The sequence below is a fragment of the Drosophila subpulchrella genome, chromosome 4, assembly GCF_014743375.2.
Source record: "Drosophila subpulchrella strain 33 F10 #4 breed RU33 chromosome 4, RU_Dsub_v1.1 Primary Assembly, whole genome shotgun sequence".
Classification (NCBI taxonomy): Eukaryota; Metazoa; Arthropoda; class Insecta; order Diptera; family Drosophilidae; genus Drosophila; species Drosophila subpulchrella.
Genome location: NC_050608.1, coordinates 254,874 through 277,531, shown reverse-complemented (window position 1 = coordinate 277,531; position 22,658 = coordinate 254,874). Strand labels below are relative to the sequence as shown.

General features: G+C 34.7%; 1 protein-coding gene across 2 annotated transcripts; it reads left to right on the top strand.

The window, feature by feature from the left end:
* The first annotated feature begins 1,608 nt into the window (after window positions 1-1,608).
* Window positions 1,609-21,339, top strand: LOC119563285 (plexin-A2). 2 transcript variants are annotated; one of them, XM_037876649.1, is made up of 10 exons: window positions 1,609-1,726; window positions 6,830-8,320; window positions 12,867-14,112; window positions 14,183-16,516; window positions 17,232-17,427; window positions 17,501-17,887; window positions 17,950-18,080; window positions 18,133-18,278; window positions 18,345-18,554; window positions 21,199-21,339. In XM_037876649.1, exons 2-9 carry the CDS (start codon window positions 7,091-7,093, stop codon window positions 18,510-18,512), a joined length of 5,838 nt encoding a protein of 1,945 aa, XP_037732577.1. In that variant the 5' UTR covers window positions 1,609-1,726; window positions 6,830-7,090; the 3' UTR covers window positions 18,513-18,554; window positions 21,199-21,339. The 2 variants fall into 2 exon arrangements, with proteins under 2 accessions (XP_037732577.1, XP_037732656.1); XM_037876728.1 differs by having other exon boundaries at window positions 1,623-1,759.
* The last annotated feature ends 1,319 nt before the right edge of the window (window positions 21,340-22,658 follow it).

Genomic DNA, 22,658 nt, shown 5'->3' with positions numbered 1-22,658 from the left:
TTAAAACTGTAGGAGCCACCGTTTTGGGTGCCTTGTGATCGTTATAGTGGCTGTGGCATATTGTTTTTGATATCACAGCGTTCATACGGACGGACAGACAAACGGATATGCGAATATGGCTTGTTCATCTCGGCTAGTGATCCTGAGCTAGAAAGAGATGGCTAAGAATCTCTATAACTCAGCTTCAGCGCAGAATAGGACCGCCCACGCAAATGTAATCGTCTATGTATCAAAGTATCTTTAATTACATCGTTTTTTAAAGAATCAACTCGGCCAGTTTTGGAAGATGGCTAAAATGCATCTATTTTCAAAAATACCTCGACGTTATGTACAAAAATCACCTCTGTCTGAACAGACTGTAAAAATGGCGCAAGGGAGATGGAGATAAGCAACCAGCATTACAGCGCGCCACCTAGCAGCGATCTCAATATTTCGTCATAATTTCTTAATGAATGGTCGGATTGGAATAATCTGGAACGCATTTATTTATGCGCCTGTAAACTTTACCCACCTACATATATGCTCTCTAAAAAAATATCTGTATGCATTTTCGAGGAATATATTTGAAGGGATATCAGCTTCATATTTTATTCACATGGCTTAAATAGATATCAAAAAATACAAATAATTTTTCGGGTTTCGTGTCGTTTTCTCGTCTTCTTGTTAAATTTAAAGCAGGCTTACGTCTCCATGCATTTTACTTTAAATTTGGCATGCAGACGAGAAAACGGCGCAAAAAGTTTATTCCATCCATATTTAAGTTGTATAATTACTTCTTAACATGTCCAGATATTTCACGTTAGTATGCGTTACCGTGCGTTTATGGGCCACGCCCACTCTAACGCCAATAAGCCTCCCAAAACTGTGGCACCTATGTTAGAATTAATTTGTAATTTAAACATACTGGTTTAGTACAGACTTCTCCTTTGATCCAAGCAAATTTTGCATCGTCCCCTCAAATAACCTAGTCACACAGAGGAGATTTCCGTATCAGTGACTAAATTCGGCTTCAGCAACTTTTTCTTGCATAAGAAATACATGTGACCGAAAGAGACGGAAATGTCATTACAACTCGCATCAGCGGAACATGCCAGTATTTTTTTTTACGAGTTTTTGTACTTGGCGTTTATTTGAGAAGGATATGCATTTGAACTGCAATGGCGCCATTATCATCTTAATAATAAATATTGCTGTGCTCTTTTTGGAGGAAATTACCAACTTTCAGCTTATGACCTTCTTGTCAAGACCAGTTATACATTGGACCAAATCATACATTATTTATCTAAAGAAAAAGCGATTTGAAAGCGATCCCGCCCAAAATTGTTGTTAAAAAAATGGACATGGTCAGAGAACCGTATGCGAGAAAGTTTTTATAAATGCTTAAAATAGTTTAAGCGGTTCAAGCTTGTGAAAAGTCTCGTGGCGTCACTGTTGGCCCAAACAAGAATCCGCTTAAAACTGCAATAGCGATTTTAAGCGGTTGTGTGCAGAGGCTATAAGTGTTGATGTGCTATAAATGCAACCGATAACATTAGAATCTTGACCATTTCGTAAGTATAGATATTGATCGATAGGGGTTGTGTTAGTTTATGGTTCATCTCTAGTTGTTGCTAATCGCGTATAGTAATATCGATAACGTTTTCGTACAATAATGTGTAATATAATGTGTAGTGTAATACAAAAATGAAAAGAAACCATGTTAGATGTTTTGCGATGCAATGAATTGGTACTTATCAAATGTGTTTTTAACAAGAAATCAGTAAGCCGTGTTTCCTAATCTGCATCAAATAAGTGCTCTCCGCCCAATGATTCAGATATACATACAAAATCAAAAACCGACCCCGCTACGCTAACAAAAACTTTAGCGTCTGCTTCTTTGTTAAATATACACATTGTATGAAGTTTTATAAACGCAAATTTTACCTACTTGGGGCGTTTGTATGATTGTTAGAATTAATATGCGGACTTTTACAGAAACATACATTTTCAAAACCTTTCCTACAAATCTATACATAGATTAATATGTACGATATGTTCAAAGTGCATCGGAGTAAATAATTATATTTATTTGCTAAAAAATGTAATTCTCAAACATTTAATAGCAGTTTTTTACGTGTCTGATAAAAAAGTACATGGATTACATTTTATTGTAGGGGCGTGGTATATCCGAAGGAAATAAATATGTTCAGACTGTGATTGCTGAAAAATAAGCGTATGTACGTATATTGATATACATACATACATACATATGTATGTGGGTGCACCATTATCTTAGAAAATGCGAAAGCAAATGGATCATGTCCATTCTTAAGTAAAGTATAGCCCTTGCAAACAGCTTCAAATACTTTTAAGTACTGTATGGATAATCGAAAGAAAAGAAAAATTATACTTGCATTAATTAATCTCGTATGGGTACATTTAATTTATTATCAATACTACAACACAGTTCGAAAACGGAAAACTTTTAAACTTTTCAAGTCTTTAAACAAATCAAAGTACATATTTTATAAAAAACTCAAGTTGGGCGCTGGCCACCCATTTGCTCAAGAGTGTTCAATTCTTATACAAATATGTACATAGTGGGAAGAATTAGGTGGTTTCAACCATGTAATATAGTGTTGTGCTTATAAAAACAGAACATAAACACCTGATTCTGAGTTGGAAATGAAAGTAGAGTTTAGATGACTTACATTGTACATAAATTTTATTCATTGTTTCGAAGTTTCCGGTATCTACAGTGAATTTGTTTTTGATCAGCAGCAACAGGCTTTATAAACGATTCTGAATGTCTATTCGATTCTATCACTGTGGACGGCAATTCACATAGTGACGAATCGCACCGGGAGTGTGGCCGTGAAAAGTACTATATATATCCGACAAATTGAAAAACTGCTACGATAGTCCGGTCGCAACAGGTTTATACACCGATCAAGATATACTTTTATTGTCTTTAGACTGTGACAAATTTTCAAATTGCTATACCACAGAGTTGAATAGAATGTGATCCAAAGCAACAAAGCTAGAATTTGTTTTCTATTATTTGTTCATTAATTTCCTCTCATTCCTATTCCGATTGAAATACAATTTTATTCGAAACTCTGAAATCGTAAAAGAGAGAGCTGTTCGAGAGTAGAGAATATATCATCAAAAACAAGGAAGCGAATGTTTTTTTTAATATTTTTCCAATAATTCCTATGAAAGCTAAAGGTTATAGTGGACCGATCCGGCTTGTTCCGACTTATATAAATCGTCGCTTAGCTTCTTCGCTACCTCCATATCCTTCCATCAATATTTATTTTTAAAGAATTTATAAGGTTTGACAGTTAGACTACTAGTACCTCTAAAGCCAATTTTTGCTTTAGCCGAGTGCCACGCCCATGCTAACGCCAAAGTCTCGCTGAAGTCTGTCTGGCGCCCACTTTTTAAAAAGTTGGTATTTGGTAAAATATTGATATTTGATATTCCCTTATGATTGATTAACTTTATACTTTTGAAAGTAGGCATACATATTCCTACAATAAAACTATTTGCTCTGCTCTTATATTAAAAAAAAACCATCAGAAAATAATTTAACACAAGTTGCAAAATGCAGGAGTGACATACCTCCCTTCTTAGAACGCCTTTGTCTAAAAAATAGTATTATTGTAAAAAACTAAAACAAAACAAGAGCCGGACACTTTGATCATAGAACAAGAAAGGAAGTTAACTTCGGCAAGCCGAAGTTTGTATACCCTTGCAGTTATAATTATTAAAATTAAAAAAAAAAAAATATTTTCCCAATAGTAAAAGATAATAAGTCAAAAAACACCGAAGCTATAATTTGTTTCATATTATTTTCCCACCAATTTTCCGATCGTTCCTATGGCAGCTATATGATATAGTCGTCCGATTTTGATAAAATTAAATTCAAAATTCAGAACTAATTGAAAAATGTTATTTCCAAGCGTAGGAGGTTATATGTTAAAAAACACCAAAGCTATAATTTGTTTTATATTATTTTCCCACCAAATTTCCGATCGTTCCTATGGCAGCTATATGATATAGTCGTCCGATTTTGATAAAATTAAATTCGAAACTCAGAACTAATTAAAAAATGTTATTTCCAAGCGTAGGAGGTTATATGTTAAAAAACACCGAAGCTATAATTTGTTTCATATTATTTTTCCACCAATTTTCCGATCGTTCCTATGGCAGCCATATGATATAGTCGCCCGATTTCGATAAAATTTAATTCGAAATTCAAAACTAATTAAAAAATGTTATTTCCAAGCTTAGGAGGTTAAAGCTAAAAAACACCAAAGATATAATTAAAAAAAAATTTTTTCCGATTATTCCTATGGGAGCTACAGCTGCGAAAAAAAAATAGCACCACCTACTCGAGCAATGTTTGGATAGCCACCCTACCTATATTTTTAGCTCTGTCAAAACATGCAATACCTTTTTGGAATCGAATCGCTACATAGAATCAGAAAGTGAAAAAAAAATGTTGATTTTTATTTTAGTTTTTAAATTATTTAAGAAACTTTATAAAACTCGAAAAACTTAACGAAAAAAATAATAGCACCACTTTTCAAAAATGGGTTTAAAATTATAGGAGCTACCAATATTCATGAGATAACAATATTGAATTATTAAATCGATGTTTATATTCTTCATTTAATACTTTGTGGTGTATCCTTTATTGGAAATAACAGCTGTGCAGCGTTTTGGGATGGAGTCAACTAGGTCCTGGCATCGCTTTATGGAAATTTGAGTCCAGGACTCCTTAATTACTCCCCAAAGGGATCCCATGGATGTTGGTTTTGATGCATCGACTGCCTTCTTGACATCCGACCACAGATTCTCTATTGGATTAAGGTCTGGAGACTGCGGAGGCCACTCCATAACGTTTACAGAGTTGTCCCTAAACCATTTCTTTGCCTTCTTGCTGCTATGTTTTTGGTCATTACCTTGTTGGAAGACCCACACGAGCGGCATTTCATACTCTGCGAAAGGTAGCAAATTGGTATCCATGATATCCACGTATACGTGCTGATCCATGATGGCCTTGATCCACTGTTTCGGGCCTACTCCGTAATAGGAAAAGCAGGCCCATACTATCACACTACGCCCTACATTCTTTATGGTCTTTGTGGTCTACTGGGGCTTAAATTCTGAGTTCTTTGGACGTCTGACATACGATCTGGATCCTTTTCCACCAAACATAATCACCTTGCTCTGACCTGACCATAAAATATTCCTCCAATGTTTGGGTGACCAATTTGTATGATCCTTGGCAAACTTCATTCGCCTAGAAATATGTCTGGCATTTAAAAGTGGTACCTTTCTCGGGCTGCAGGCTTTTAGGTTATATTCCCTGAGATATGTACGCACAGTTTGCACCGTCGCATTTATTTTAAGCTCCTTTTTAAGCTCAGTAGCTGATTTAAAAGGATCCTTCTTGTTCTGACGAATCAATCGATTGACGTGAAGGGGGGTCATAGATTGTTTTCGTCCTCGTGTTTCAGGTTTTTCTTTAAAGTTTAGTGCGTTCTTAATCATTTTATTTAAATATCCGACCAATCGACCAACTTCTCTGTAAGATTTTCCATCCTTTATCAACTTTTGGATGATAACACGCTTTTTCTCAGTGCATTGCTTTCCACGCCCCATTTCAATGGTATTATCAAACTTTTTGTGTTCAAAATATTGAAATTATAGATAAATCTAATTGACCCGTGCTTTGTTTTAAGGCTATTCGGCAAAATATGGGGTTTTTGCTAATAAACGTGGTAGTGGTGCTATTTTATTTTTCTCCATTTTTTGGGCTTTTTTAATAAAACACTTAAAAATATATTTATAGGAAGCATGTAAAAACAGGGTAACAAATTTTTTGGTAAGAAAGAATACTAAAGAGTACAAAAAAATTTTGTGTTGAAAAAAACAAACACTGATAACAATTTTATGTTACTCAGAAGAAAATGTATTGAAGTGGTGCTATTATTTTTTTCGCCACTGTATAAGATATAGTTGTCCGATCCGGCTGGTTCCGACTTATATACTACCTGCAAAAGATATAAGACTTTTGGGAAAGTTTCAGTCCAATAGCTTTAAAACTGAGAGACTAGTTTGCGTAGAAACGGACGGACAGACGGACATGGCTAGATCGACTCGTCTAGTCATGCTGATCAAGAATATACATACATTTTGGGGTCGGAAACGTATCCTTCACTGCGTTGAAAACTTCTGACTGAATATTAATTTCAGTCCCTCTGCAAAGGTATAAAAAAGGGAACATTCTATACTTCTATTAAATTGTAGTTATTATTTTGTTTCCAGAGCAGCTACAATTTTCTGCTAACAATAAACTAAAAATAATTAAATATTTGGGCTTTAACAATTTAAGTATTTGCAGTCAAAAATTGAATGGCTGACTAACTGGAACATTTTCAGAACGGCAGAACCTTATGGACCATCAGTTGAACGGATGGTGTATAGAACTCTATGGGAACAGGCTATTCATGTCAGCGTTTTTGATTCTGCCGGATAGCCTTTTAGGTTGCAGTTATAGAAAGAAGCGACGTGTTTTTGCAAGCACAGATATTTGTACCGGCATCGAAACACGATTAAATTGTTATCTACCGATCAGAAATTTTGACGCTACATCTTAAATACCACTCTCTTTTAATATTATTGTAATAAAAATGTATACATTTTTTTATGTTACTTACTCGAAATAAGTTGTGCAAATTGAGTGAGGAAATAATAATAATTTGTACACAAAATACAGTTAAATATGCATCTAATACTTTCAATTCTAATATGATTTAAAATTTTATTCGGTTTTCAGATTCAATGATGTTGCTATTCATAACAGTAAATAAATTCCTTGCACTTCTGTAATAAAAGTCACTGCTACAAATGAAAGACAAATAAAAGCCAATTGCGGAGAGGCGGATGTAAAAAATCACAGGAATGCCAGCAATTTAAACAAAGTATTAAATAATTATAAAACACTGGAAACATATAAGATAATTATACTGGCAACTGCATCTGAACTCTTAATTTAATACGTGAATTGGATCGCCCTGTTAAAGGAGCGATTTTGGAGATGAATTTTATTCTTAGTGTGCTGCTAATAGCAACTCTAGGAGATAAATATGACCACAGGCTGAACTTAAGAGCAGGTTCGCAGACACTGGCAGCAAATATTTGGTCCGACAAGACGGCTATTCAAAATGAATCCATAAATATGACTGATGTAAATGCGACGGTAAAGGATGCAAAAAACCATAGTACCACCATTACAAATGTAGCTAAGTTTGACACGAAATTAAATCACTTGTTAGTGGACACCATTACTGGACGAGTCTTTGTTGGTGGTGTAAACAGGTTGTATCAGTTATCGCCTGATTTGGAGCTGTCCGAAACGGTTAAAACGGGACCCCAAAACGATTCGGTAGAGTGCAGTATACTCGACTGCCCGTTAAATGCTGTTCGCAGTCCGACGGACAATTATAATAAGGTCTTGCTCATAGATCGAGCGACTTCTCGACTTATTGCATGCGGATCACTGTTTCAGGGTACATGCACAGTTCGTAATCTTCAGAATGTTAGCATAATTGAGCATGAAGTGCCTGATGCGGTTGTGGCCAACGATGCCAATTCATCAACCGTGGCTTTTATAGCACCGGGTCCTCCACAGCATCCGGTGACAAATGTGATGTACGTCGGAGTTACTTATACTAATAATTCACCATACCGAAGTGAAATCCCAGCCGTGGCTTCGCGTTCTCTTGAAAAGACGAAAATGTTTCAGATTGCTTCTTCGGCGGTTACAACGGGAACGAGAACTTTTATTAATTCTTACGCACGTGAAACTTATTTTGTGAACTATGTTTATGGATTCAGTTCTGAGCGATTTTCATATTTTCTTACCACGCAGTTAAAGCACAGTCACCATTCTTCTCCTAAGGAGTATATAACGAAGCTTGTGCGAATATGCCAGGAAGATTCAAACTATTATTCATACACTGAAATTCCTGTCGAATGCATAAGTGATGCCCAGGGCGGCACTAAATTCAACTTGGTTCAGGCCGGTTTCTTGGGAAAACCTAGCTCGGATTTGGCTCAAAGTTTGGGGATATCCATACAGGATGATGTTCTCTTCGCTGTTTTCTCAAAGGGCGACGGAAACACACCAACTAATAACTCTGCACTCTGCATTTACTCATTGAAATCAATCCGTCGTAAATTTATGCAAAACATAAAATCCTGTTTTAACGGAAATGGGATGAGGGGACTAGACTTTATATCACCCAGCATGCCATGTGTTTTAACGGTAAGCTAACTTACTCTATCTATATTGTGCAATGTGCTTTATATGACAGCTATTTGATATAGTAGTCTGATTTTTATAAAATATAATTCGTAAACCTTAAATATTACAAAAATGCTATATACCGAAGTAGAATAGAATTTGATCGAAGATAACGAAGCCGATCGTTCTATATGATAAAGTCGTCCGACTTTTTTTAAATTTCCTCGATAGTAAATAAATATTAAAAATCTATATTCCTAAAATGAAAGATTCATCCCAATAGTTATACACGTTACTTGTGGAGTAAAAGGGTATACTAGATTCGTCGGGAAGTATGTAACAGGTAGAAGGAACAGGAAGCCGATCTGTTCATGTTCGTCTGAACATCTGTATGTGGGTCCTTGTGCATATTGTGAAAGTGTGAATGGGTACTTGAAGTGAACCATGATCTGAAAGCTGTTATAAGAACGGTTGGAATAACCATTAATAACTGGTTATATGAACTTCGGCTTGCCGAATAGCTTCCTTTCTTCTTGATTTGCCATATAATGTGACCTTAGTATACGGTAGGTAAACATCATTCACAGCTCCTGTGGAATGGTGTTAGACTTGGGTTAGACTTATTCAGCACATTTTCTTTGATTCATTAAATGCCATTTTAATGTTTTCTATTAAACACCAGTATTTAAATAAACAAAACCAACATTTAACAGTGCTGTGAAAGGATTAAAAATAAATATAAACAATAAATTTAACAAGAATACCATTTCATTGGCGTTTTGAATAATGTTTACTTTCCGTATACTAAAGTCACCTAACAACGGTGTTAACAAATGGTGTTAGACTTGGATTAGACTTATCACATTTTCTTTGGTTCATTAAATACCATTTTAATGTTTTCTATTAAATAACAGTATTTAAATAAATAAAACCAAGAATTTCCAGGATTAAAAATAAAAATAAACAATATATATAAAAAATACCATTTTGTTGGCGTTGTGAATGATGTTTTCCTATCGTAGGTAGGTAGACAACATTCACACGAAACAGCCCTTGTAGCCAAGAAATTTCAGTTTCATCACACGAAAGTCACCTAGGGATACATATGGCTATCCTAAGAATTCGCGGTGTTTGATGTCCACTTTTAATTAATTTTTGTTTAGTATATTACTTGAAGTTATATTTGTTACAAATTCTTAAGATGGCCATATATATCCCTAGGTGTCTGGTTGTCACACCAATTAAATTACAAAATTGTAAGCTTTAGAGGTGGATATACAAAAACCGCGATTTCTTCAGAAGGGATGGCTAAAAGGTTTGTTGTCACTTTAAATGCTGATCCAATGTTTTAAGGGGCGATTTAGTGGTGGATAACTAAAAATCTGGAATTCTTAAGATGGCCAAGGTCCCTTATGTGCGGTACCAATTTAATTTAAATTGGAATGGATTAAATTGGTCATAGCTTGACCAAGTAGCTAAGTTCAATTAATTTTCTATTTAGTTATACAATTTTTCATTACCATAATAATTTCTAAGGAAAAGTAATTGTAATGAAATAGTTTTTCATTAGAGTTAGTTTTTCCAAAAGTAATGCATTTTTTTTACATTGAATTCCAAAGTAATGAATTGTTTTTCCATTGAAATTATTTTTTTTTTTTTTTGATAAGTAATGAAATGCTATGGCGTTACCATTATATTTTTGAAAAGTATTTAAATGATATTCCATTAACATTACTTTTCCAAAGTAATGAATGGATTTTTTATTGGCATTACCTTTTCAAAAAGTAATGAATTTATTTTTCATTAGCTGTACTTTCTCAAAAGTAATTTATTATTTACATCTGATTATCTGCTCACAAATCGCAAACGAAATGCGGTTGAAGTCGCTATTTCTTCAAAGAAAATGGGACCAACATTTAACACACATATCAATATTTTTTAATGTCTTTAATGTAGAAGGTAATCCTTTACGTCTTAAGAATTCGCGGTTACTGAAGAATTGATTTTTATGTCAAACCACCAATTTTCCCAGTAACTTATCAATTCTTCAGTATCCTCGAATTCTTAAGAGGTGAGGATGTGTGTTAAACGTTGGTCCCATTTGCTTTAAAGAATGTCCAAAGCAATAATATCATCTGCAAGGATACAGAAGGCCAATATAACCATAATGTTTTCCAGGACACTCCTTTGCGTTCCTTTTATTTATTTACTTATTTATTTCGCCAACAGTAGGTAGTAGTAGTAGGTTTATTAAAAAATTTTCAAACAAGAAAGGAAGTTAACTTCGGCAAGCCGAAGTTTGTATACCCTTGCAGCTATAATTATTAAATTTAAAAATACAAAAAATGATATTCCCAATAGTATAAGATAGTATGTCAAGAAACACCGAAGCTATCATTTGTTTCATATTATTTTCCCACCAATTTTCCGATCGTTTCTATGGTAGCTTTATGATATAGTCGTCCGATTTTGATAAAATAAATTCGAAATTCAGAACTAATTAAAAACTGTTATTTCCAAGCGTAGGAGGTTACATGATAAAAAACACCGAATCTATAATTTGTTTCATATTATTTTTCCACCAATTTTCCGATCGTTTCTATGGCAGCTTTATGATATAGTCGCCCGGCCCGATTTCGTTAAAATTTAATTCGAAATTCAAAACTAATTAAAAAATGTTATTCCAAAGCTTTGGAGGTTATAAGCTAAAAACAAGGAAGAACGCTATAGTCGAGTACCTCGACTATCAGATACCCGTTACTCAGGTAAAGGGACCAAAGGAAAATGGAGATATGCAAGCAGCAAATGCGCCACATACCGGCGGTAGACAGATTTAAGCGTTGTGGGCGTTAGAGTGGGCGTGGCAAACTTTTTTTTAGATCAATCGATAGGTATTGACAAGACCAATACATTTCAGTTAAAATTTTATATCTAGCATGAAAATTGTGGGCGCCACAGATTTGGGCGGTTTGTGGGCGTTAGAGTGGGCGTGGCATATTCGCGTAACAAACTTGCGCTGCGCTCAAGCCTACGGAATCTAAATCTGAAATCCCGTTTCTCTATCTTTGATATTTTCCGAGATATCCGCGTTCATATTTACGATTTTTTGAAGTTTGTGGGCGGTTTGTGTGCGTTAAAGTGGGCGTGGCAAACTTTTTTTAGGTCAATCGGTAGGTATTGATGAGAACAACACATTTCAGTTAAAATTTTTGTTCTAGCATCAAAACTGTAGGAGCCACAGTTTTGCGCGGTTTGTGGGCGTTAGAGTGGGCGTGGCACTCTACTGAAACAAACTTGCGCTGCGCAGGAATCTCAGGAATCTGCATGCCTAATCCCAGTATTGTAGCTCTTATAGTTTCCGAGATCTCAGCGTTCATACGGACAGACGGACAGACGGACAGACGGACGGACGGACAGACGGACAGACGGACAGACGGACAGACGGACAGACGGACATGGCTAGATCGACTCGGCTAGTGATCCTGATCAAGAATATATATACTTTATGGGGTCGGAAATGCTTCCTTCTGCCTGTTACATACTTTTCGACGAATCTAGTATACCCTTTTACTCTACGAGTAACGGGTATAAACACCAAAGATATAATTTTTTTTAAATTTTTTTTCCGATTATTTCTATGGGAGCTATAAGATATATAGTTTAATAAATATAGCTGCAAGGGTATACAAACTTCGGCTTGCCGAAGTTAACTTCCTTCCTTGTTATTATAAAACTCAAAAATAATGATTATTTTTGATTTATATTATAAAACTCAAAAATAATGATTATTTTTGATTTTTATTATAAAACTCAAAAATAATGTTTATTTCTAAGTTTTATTTTTTGTATCAAAAATAATGATTATTTTTTGAGTTTTAAAATAAAACTAATTATAATTACGGTCCCTGTTAGCATTATTTTCTTAAAAGTAATTAATTATTTATCATTACATTTTTAAAATTATTTTTAAAAAAATGATAGTACTTAAAGACAACACTGATTCAGGTCTGCTTTTTTTTGCCTCACGCAAAGCATTTCAAACGTTGGTCCCAATAAGTCGAAAAGTTATCAACCGATTTCTTTTAAACATATTTTATTTTAAATAAATTCAAAAAAATAAAAAACGTTTAAAAATACTCAAATGTAACTTGATTTTAAATTCCTTCATTTAAGCATGAGAATTAACAGGAACATTTTTTTTACAGTCCTGTTAAGCGGACAGATACTTTTTTCTTGGAGTGTCATTTGTTGATACTTTGTTTTATTTACCCATCAAACATGTACCTTAAATGTGTGTGTGTGTACCTACAGTGTGTTAACACAAAGTTTAGAAGTATGAAAAATCAAAAACCAATAATTATGGAGATTTAAAGCGTTTAAAGAAAGTGCATGAAAATACTGAGTTTAATATTGAGATCATATGTGCACATTTCAACAAAAGGACACATTGTAACCGTTAATTACTATATACCATACACACATTTTAATATATTTATAACGTTATTTTAGCCATAGCATTAGAAATTTATTTATTGGTAAATATTTCATAATGACGATCTAATTTCAGAAACTGCAAACTATTGGGGAGGATTTCTGTGGACTGGATGTAAATTCACCTTTAGGGGGAGAGAATCCCATTACTTCAGTGCCGGTTGCCATGTTTAACACGAAGTTAACTTCAGTTGCCGCAACAAGCACCAGTGGATATACCGTTGTCTTTGTGGGCACAACAGATGGATACCTCAAGAAAGTTGTAGTCGAGTCTTCATCAGTTGCGAATGAGTATGCGAGTTTTCCTGTAGACTTGGGCTCCGCCATTAATCAGGACATGCAGTTTGACAACCAAAACCTTTACATGTATGTCATGTCCGAGACTAAAGTGTCCAAGGTTAAAGTGTTCGATTGCTCCGATTACAAGACATGCGGAGAATGCCTAGGTGCAAGAGACCCATATTGCGGCTGGTGCTCATTGGAGAATAAATGTAGCCCGCGATCCAATTGCCAGGACGACGCCAACGATCCTTTGTATTGGGTCAGCTATAAAACTGGGAAATGTACTACAATAACAAGTGTTGTGCCCCACCAGCTACAACGTACTACCGCTCGGACTTTAGAGCTTATCATAGATCACTTGCCGCAATTAAAGGAGAATTTAATATGCGCATTTACCACAGAGGATAAAGCACTCTTTACTAATGCCACGAAAAAAAGAAATGGCGTGAACTGCACAACACCGCGAACAGACATGCTTCCCCAAATTGAACAAGGAAAACATCATTTTACAGCCAAACTATCTGTGCGTACCAGAAATGGACCTGACTTAGTGTCCACGGATTTTACTTTCTTTGATTGCAGCACACACTCATCGTGTACGCGTTGTGTGTCTTCAGAATTTCCGTGTGATTGGTGTGTTGAGGCACACCGGTGCACACACGACACTGCTGAAAATTGTCGCAACGACATTTTGGTTACAGGCGTTAGCCGGATAGGCCCAAGCTATAGATCAGGTCCTGGGTTTTGTCCAACGATTAACGCTACAGGTGATGGAAGTGAAGTACTAGTGTCTGGTGGAACAAGCAAATCTATAAAAGTTAAAGTTCATATAATAGGACAATTTATAGTTCAAACGCGTTTCGTTTGTCAATTCAATATTGAAGGACGCGTAACGAGTTTAAATGCTCAATTGTTAGGTGACACCATTTACTGCGATAGCATGGAGTTTCAGTACACCTCAAGATCACCCAATTTGACAGCCACATTCGCTGTTATATGGGGTGGTTCCAAGCCTCTAGATAACCCTCATAACATACATGGTAAGTTTATGATAAAACACGATCCTTATAAATATCCTCCACATTCTTTTTCAAATATTATGTGTTGCAGTTGTTATCTATCGATGTCGAGAAATGGCTGACAGCTGTGGAATTTGTTTGGCCCTAGCCGAAAAGTACAATTGCGGATGGTGTTCGTCTACTAACACATGCGAAGTTGAAGAACAGTGTAACAAGAACAAAGAAGGGAAAACTGATTGGCTAAATCGAAGTGAAATTTGCCCAAACCCTGAAATTCACACTTTCGAACCAAAAACGGGTCCATGGGAAGGAGGAACTAACATAACAATACGCGGCATTAATTTGGGCAAAAATTATAACGACATTTATTCAGGCGTTCGAATAGCTGGCATAAATTGTATGCCGTTTCCGCAATTTTACATTGACACAAAGCAAATCGTATGTACTGTAGATAGTCCTGGAGAACAAATGTACAGAAACGGCAAAATAGTGGTACAAATAGGGGATTATCGGGGTGAATCTAAGGAAGACTACGAATTTGTTGACCCGAAAATTTTGGATTTTAATCCAAAGTTTGGTCCAACTTCTGGTGGAACTGAAATACATATAACTGGAAAGCACTTAAATGCAGGCTCTCGTATACAAGCATCCATAAATGATCATTTGCCTTGCAAAATTCTAAGCACAGATTCTTCACAAGCTATATGTCGCACCTCTCCTTCCCCTGGTATCATTGAAGGAAGACTAAAAATGTCGTTTGATAATGGTCCCCGAGAATTCAATGACTACAACTTTAAATATGTTCTGGATCCTACAATTGAACACGTTAGTTCAGGACCAAGTGGGCAAATAAAGGTACCGAAAGGAATACCAGCTGGCGGCATTCGAATTTCCGTGATTGGTACCCAATTCACCAGTATACAAACTCCCAACATTTACGTAGTGTATAATGGAGAGATATATGCAAGCCAATGCCGAGTGCAATCGGATACTGAAATGGATTGCGCGTCTCCAGTTATTGAAGTGGACAGCAAAATTATTGAGGCGGAAAGACCAATGCTTCTAGAATATGGGTTCCTTATGGATAATGTTTTGCGAGTACAAAATTTATCAAAGATTCATAACAACCATTTTGAACTTTACCCAAATCCCGAATATTTTATATTTGAAGAAAGGGTTAAGTACTTTAAGAGTGAATATTTGACAATAAATGGCCGGAACCTAGATCGCGCCTGCAAAGAGACTGATGTGGAAGTAAAAATAGGAAATGGATTTTGCAATATTACGTCTCTTTCAAGGCAACAACTTACATGTAGACCTCCTCCCGAAGCAACGGCAACTAAAAGTATAAACGGACCGGAAGTAATTGTTCGTATTGGAACTTCGCTGGAGTACCGTATTGGTATCCTTAGCTACGAATCATCAAACATCATTTTGGATTGGGGAGAAAATGTAATTTTTGCTGTAATAGCGACAATTGTTATCTTGCTGCTGATTTTTGTTGCTTTGCTTGTGGCATATAAAAAGAAAAGTTCCGAATCGAACCGGGTGCTTCGAAACATGCAGGAGCAGATGGACATATTAGAGTTACGTGTCGCTGCTGAATGTAAGGAGGCGTTTGCAGAACTCCAAACAGAGATGACTGATCTCACAGGGGATCTTACGTCTGGAGGCATTCCATTTTTAGATTATCGATCGTATGCAATGAAGATTCTTTTTCCCAATCACGAAGACCACATTGTACTGCAATGGGAGCGACCTGAGCTTCTTCGAAAGGAAAAAGGGTTGCGTATTTTTGGCCAACTTATTATGAACAAAACTTTCCTGCTACTTTTTATTCGAACCTTAGAGTCGAATCGATACTTCTCCATGCGAGAACGAGTTAATGTGGCCTCACTAATTATGGTCACACTACAATCGAAATTGGAATATTGTACAGATATATTAAAAACTTTATTGGGAGACTTGATTGAAAAATGTATAGAGGGAAAGAGTCACCCGAAACTCTTATTAAGACGAACCGAAAGTGTGGCAGAAAAAATGTTAAGTGCTTGGTTTACCTTCCTTCTTTACAAGTTTTTGAAGGAGTGTGCTGGAGAGCCGTTATATATGCTTTTTCGCGCCGTAAAGGGGCAAGTAGATAAGGGACCCGTTGATGCTTGTACACATGAGGCAAGATACTCTCTTAGTGAAGAAAAACTTATACGCCAGTCTATTGATTTCCGACCAATGAATGTCTATGCTAGCATTATACAACAGCCAATATTTTGCAATAACTTAGATATGTTGCCTCCTCATACCGAAAATGTGTCTGTAAAGGTTTTGGACTGTGATACAATTGGACAAGTAAAAGAAAAATGCTTGGAAACTATTTATAAAAACATTCCATCAAGCCAAAGACCGCGAAAGGATGACTTAGATTTAGGTAAGTAAAAATAAACTAAATTCATTTTTATACCGGTTACTTGCCGAGTAGTTTATAAACTTTTTATTAGAGGAAATGCAATATTTTACTCCGGTATTTATTTTATTGAAGACATACATGCACTGACAAGCAATAATGTAAGACAATTTTACAAAAAACATTTTCTGTCGTCCCTAATTGTTTTTGCACGACCAATTTGCACTCCCCATTTGATTTCCTCCCAGGACAAATTTTCTGACTTCCGATTTTCTGAATTACTCTTGGAGTAATTGTTTCATAATCTTCCAATCCATAAATTGGTTTGAATAAATTTGTTGTGTGTTAACATTCTCAAAAGTAATTGATTAAAGGAGTGTCCGTTTCTAGATGGTTGTCTTTGGCAGACGGCTACTGAAGAAATTGATAGCCGGTTAAGCATCTTTGGGCTGATTTGTTGTCGCGAGTAATCAGAATATTAACATTGGTTGATAACCACGAATAGTATACGTAAAAAAAGTTTCAAACGAATGAAAAATTCAAAAAAAATATTTTTTTGTGAATCCGTTTGGTTTGTAAAAGTACACTTTATGAGTTTACACTTATCGATACCGGTAGCATGCATTGCGACTTAATTTATAGTGAAAATAGTTTTATTTTTTATTTATTAACAGGATTTTAAAACCGCAAAATTGAATTTCTTCTCCATTAATTGAAATTTTAACTAATTTTGTTTTAGAGTGGCGAACAGGTGCTACAGGTCGAGTGATTCTGTACGATGAGGATGTGACATCTAAAACTGAAAGCGAATGGAAAAAACTTAACACTTTGCAACACTACAATGTTCCAGACGGCGCCGGCCTGAGCCTGGTACCAAAACAAAGTTCGATTTATAACTTCAGTATTTTGTCGGATAAAAATGAAAAATCTCACAAGTAAGATATTTATTTAAAGAAATCAATATACATTTCTTAACATAAAATTTTAATATTTTATTATCAATCTTAGGTATGAAACTCTTAATATATCGAAATACACCTCCTCCTCTCCGACATTTAGCCGCGCCGGGAGCCCTCTTAATAATGATATGCATGATAATGGTCTAAGATACTGGCATCTTGTGAAACACCATGATAGTGACATGCAGAAAGAAGGGGAACGGGTTAACAAATTGGTGTCAGAGATTTACTTAACCAGACTATTGGCAACTAAAGGTACACTTCAGAAATTCGTAGATGATCTTTTTGAAACGATATTTAGTACTGCTCATCGAGGATCGGCACTGCCCCTAGCTATAAAGTACATGTTTGACTTTCTCGACGATCAAGCTCAGTTGCATGGTATAACTGACCCAGAAGTTGTGCATACTTGGAAAAGTAACAGCTTACCATTGCGGTAAGTATTTTTTATTATTACCTTTATGATTATTCATTAATATTTTTTTATTTAATTTTTAGCTTTTGGGTGAACTTGATTAAAAATCCTAATTTTGTATTTGACATACATAAGTCAAATATAGTGGATTCTTGCTTGTCAGTTGTGGCACAAACCTTTATGGACTCTTGTTCAACTTCTGATCACCGATTGGGTAAGTAGGACAGTGCTAAATAAAAACAGTTAAACATTTTAACCTTTCTTAGGTAAGGACTCACCAAGCTCGAAACTTCTATATGCGAAAGACATACCAGAGTATCGCAAATGGGTAGACCGCTATTATAGAGACATTCGCGATATGTCCCCAATATCAGATCAGGATATGAATGCCATGCTTGCAGAAGAATCAAGGGTTAGTTTTCATAAGACTCAAAAATGGATTCTGGAATATATCTATTTTTAACTCTTCTTATTTCAGCTGCACACAACAGAATTTAATACAAATTGTGCACTACATGAGCTGTACACATATGCTGTGAAATACAATGAACAGCTAACTGTTACACTTGAAGAGGATGAATTTTCGCAAAAGCAGCGATTGGCTTTTAAATTAGAGCAAGTTCACAACATAATGTCGGCAGAATAAGAATTTTCTCATCCTACCACGCTGACAAAAGAAATACAAAAAGTGAGCTTATTTATAAGGTTATAGTTCATAAAATCATTATTTGCTAAACAGGATTGTTTCCATATTTATCAGTCACAGAAATTTATTCTCATACCCCTTACTCGTAGAGTAAAAGGGTATACTAGATTCGTCGGAAAGTATGTAACAGGTAGATGAAACCGTTTCTGACACCACAAAGTATATACTGGGGTGGTCGAAAGAATTTACACAAAACAAATTTTAATTCCGTTTGAATGATACAATACTTTTCTTAAGCCATTCAGTACCCATTGAAAATTCCGAATTTTTGTGAAAATCCACTTTTTAAGCATTTTTCCTTGTCTTGAAAACTACAATTTTTTGATGCAAAGTTTTTCTAAACAAAACAAATAATAACTGGAAAATTTTTTTCAAAAATCGTTTTGGTTTATTTTTTATGATTTTTTGAAAAGAGAGAAAAATAAGGCTCAAATGCATATTTCTAAACATTTTTAAAAAATCATAAAAAATATAAGCAAATCGATTTTTGAAAAAAAATTTCGGAGTTACTATTAATTTTGTTTAGGGAAACTTTAAGAATCAAAAAATTTTAGTTTTTAAGACGTGGAAAAAAGTTAGAAAAGTAGATTTTCATAAAAATTCGGCATTTTCAATAAGTACTGAATGGGTTAAAAAAAGTCATGTATCATTCAAGCGGAATACAAGTGACATTGATGCCAAAATGTACGTGAAGTAAGTTCAATTATGAGTATATTTAACTATTGTTTTGTGTAAATACTTTGGACCACACCTGAATATTCTTGATCAGGATCACTAGCCGAGTCGATCTAGTCTTGTCCGTCTGTCCGTATGAACGCTGAGATCTCGGAAACTATGAGAGCTAAAATGATGGGACTTGGCATGCATATTCTTGGGCTTCCTCCGCAGCGCAAGTTAGTTTCAGCAGGGTGCCACGCCCACAAACGATCATAACACTAAAACCCGTCTAGCTCCACATTTAACATTTTCTAAAAATTTTAATGAGATTTTGTTTTTTTACATGCTAAAAATTGTTAAAATCGGACCACTCATTAAAAAGCTATAACCAAATAATAACCAATATTTGGCAATTCAATCGAGATTGCACACCAAATGCAGCAATTTTTTCACTAATACGCCACCAAGCCGCTGGGGGCGCTATAGGCTAGATGGCGCTATAGAAGAAGATATGTGGCGCTATAGGATAGGTGTGTCAGTGAAAAAAGCAGAGTTGATTTCAGCATATCTCCATCCCTCTCTCACTCCGAAAAGCTGAGTAGCGGGCATGTAATAATCAATGCCATCGACCATAGCGTTTTCTCTTGTTTTCGAGTGTAAACATTCTTACTTAAGGATTTACCATACAATTTTGTTTATTTTTATTTCTGTGGAAACGTAGTGCCTAACCGCACAAGAAGAGTGTGCGAAGGCGACTACTATGTATACGATGAACTTAATTATTGACACAGCAAGTATTTTCAACTTGAAGACTGTTTTTCTCCATCTGCTTTGGTAATACTTGAGTGAGACTTAATTTTATTAGATAGAATGACTACTTAACTGTCCCTTACAAGTTACTCCAGTATTGTAGCTTGTATAGATATTTATTAAAATTTTAAAAAGAAAAAGGAGGCCTCATATCCCTGAACAAAATTATTGGCACACTAACTTATTTCTATAAAACTTCACCGATTTGGTTTATTTTATTTGCTAGATTCTAAAATATTTGTAGTAGCTTGAGGTAAAGCAAAACTGGTCACTTTTCGGAAACTAAGTATTAAATAGGGTTTCACTGGAATGAGCAATTTTATTTGCAGGATTAGGTACATTCTTAGGGATTAAATGCCAGAAGGGGTTTCCACCACTCGCAGTCTAAGTACAAATTAAAAAAGTGTGATTATACATTTTTAGGTAACATGTATTTCAATGGGGTAGGTAGAGTTTTAGCGTTTTGCTATACATATATGACAGTGCTTTTGCACAAGAAATCAATTTCAATTTTAAAATAATTTAATTGTCATTTGTGACACTTTTGATTATTCTTCGTAGTTTAGCAGAGATTAACGAAAATTACAATTATAGATAAATGTTATATTTTTATAACATAACATAAAAATCTGTTTTCGGAAGAAATGTGGTACCAGATTGACATCGAACAGATAGTTGGCAACGATAAAAATATCTACACCCCCAAATATTTGAAATAAGTATGAAGTAGACTGACAATTATTTTATTTACCTGCGCTAACATGCAGACAGGTAAACCAGTTTTCATTTATAGGCTCGTTGCCCTGGCATTCCTGGCAGTACAGAGGAGAAAAAGGGGGCTTAGCAAATGGATTTTATCTGTAAATCGTCTACATATCCTCGGTCGTAAAATTGATTTTGCAGCAGTCATAACTAAAACAACCTGGAATGCTTAATCGGGTAGGGATCCTGAGCAAGTATATATTTATAGGGTCGGAAACACTTCCTTCTACCTGATACATACTTTCCAGGCTCTTAAAGTTAAAAACTATCTAAATTAGTAGAAAACGTCATAAATGACCGTCCGCAGTGACTTAGGAGTCAAGAATCATCATTACTATCAGTTACGTCTCATATAAATGTACTGTTAAATTTATAAAAAATTCTTCTTTTCTTTCAGATGCAATTTATAAAAATCATTTGTAAATGTCGTATTTGCTCATTTAATGCTTAAATAGTGTGGTATTGTATGTATGTATGTATTTGGTATAAGTAAAACTATGTAAGATTTAATATTCAAGATAAACTAATCTAACTGAAATATCGACTGACTTTAATTTTAACTTAAAATAAAGTAATTGATTAATATTTATATAGTTTCTTACCTATGTTAAAAATTGAAGATTAAGAATGTTCGTGTATTGCTTTTTTGAACCGCAGTTCATGGTCCTAAGTCACATTCCTAATGGTACGATAAATAGTTATAAAATTTTTTAATTTTTTTGTGATTTTAATCGTCACGGAAAATTACGAAAAGTCAAAATCAAAGAAATTAAAAAAGTGTATTCGCATAAAAAAAGAGAATGACGCTCATTTCTTATATATGTTAAAAAGATTTTGTAAATTAATACTTAATACACACACAAACGACAATGTTCTTTTCATAAACACTTAGTTACTTGGTCCTCGGGTTTGCAATGTGGTTCAAAGTGATAATTTTAAAGAATTTGTCGATTGGTTTTCTCATAACCGTTCAAAAATATATAAAGGTTGGCCAATTATTAAATTAAGTGTGTTCAAATTCTTTTGCCCTAAATATCAAGATTTTATTATACATTTAAAAGAACACTCATTGAAAAGATATATATCATTCTAAAAATTAAATTTTTTTAAAATAAAAATTGCATGCTATAATTTTTTGCGAGAGGGGAAGAAGGTCTGTCCGCTGGGTCGGTTTGGGACATTCAACATTTTCCTGCATTTATATATAATACAGATATACCTACCTATATATATATAATTTTTTTTGTTGTAAATTAATGATTTTGGAAACCAAACATTTTGCCTCCGCAAAGGGATACTTGAGTCGGTAAAAAAAAAGAAAGGAAACAAGTTAACGACAAACTAAAATGTAAAAAAAGTATTACAAGTTTACAACCCAATGGCAGGGTGAAAACAAAAAGTGTCCCAACCTAAAGACTTTTCACCTGAACAAATGGGGGAACGAAGGGAACTATAAGTGTGGCTCTCATATTAATTTTACATGTGTTTAAAAAATATAATTTGAATACATTTAATGTACATGGAAACATGTACAACATTTTGTTGTAAACAATTTGTTCTGTCTAAAAAAATGTAAATGTCAATTTTTGGTCTTATAAAAAAGGGCTCGATATAATCGTGATAATCCTGTTAAAGACAATATATTTTGTAGAGTTGATATCAAATATTTTTCAGTCTTTTTTTTTTGCTTTTGTAGCGGCATTAAGTAAATGCACAGCACCATATTCTATCAAGATTTCAAAAAATATATATTTACTTTTACAAAAAATATAGTTGCAAATCAACGGTTTAGGACAAAGTTTAACAATTCTTTACTTTTGTAATATATTTGAAACCCGTAATTTTTGCATCCATGAT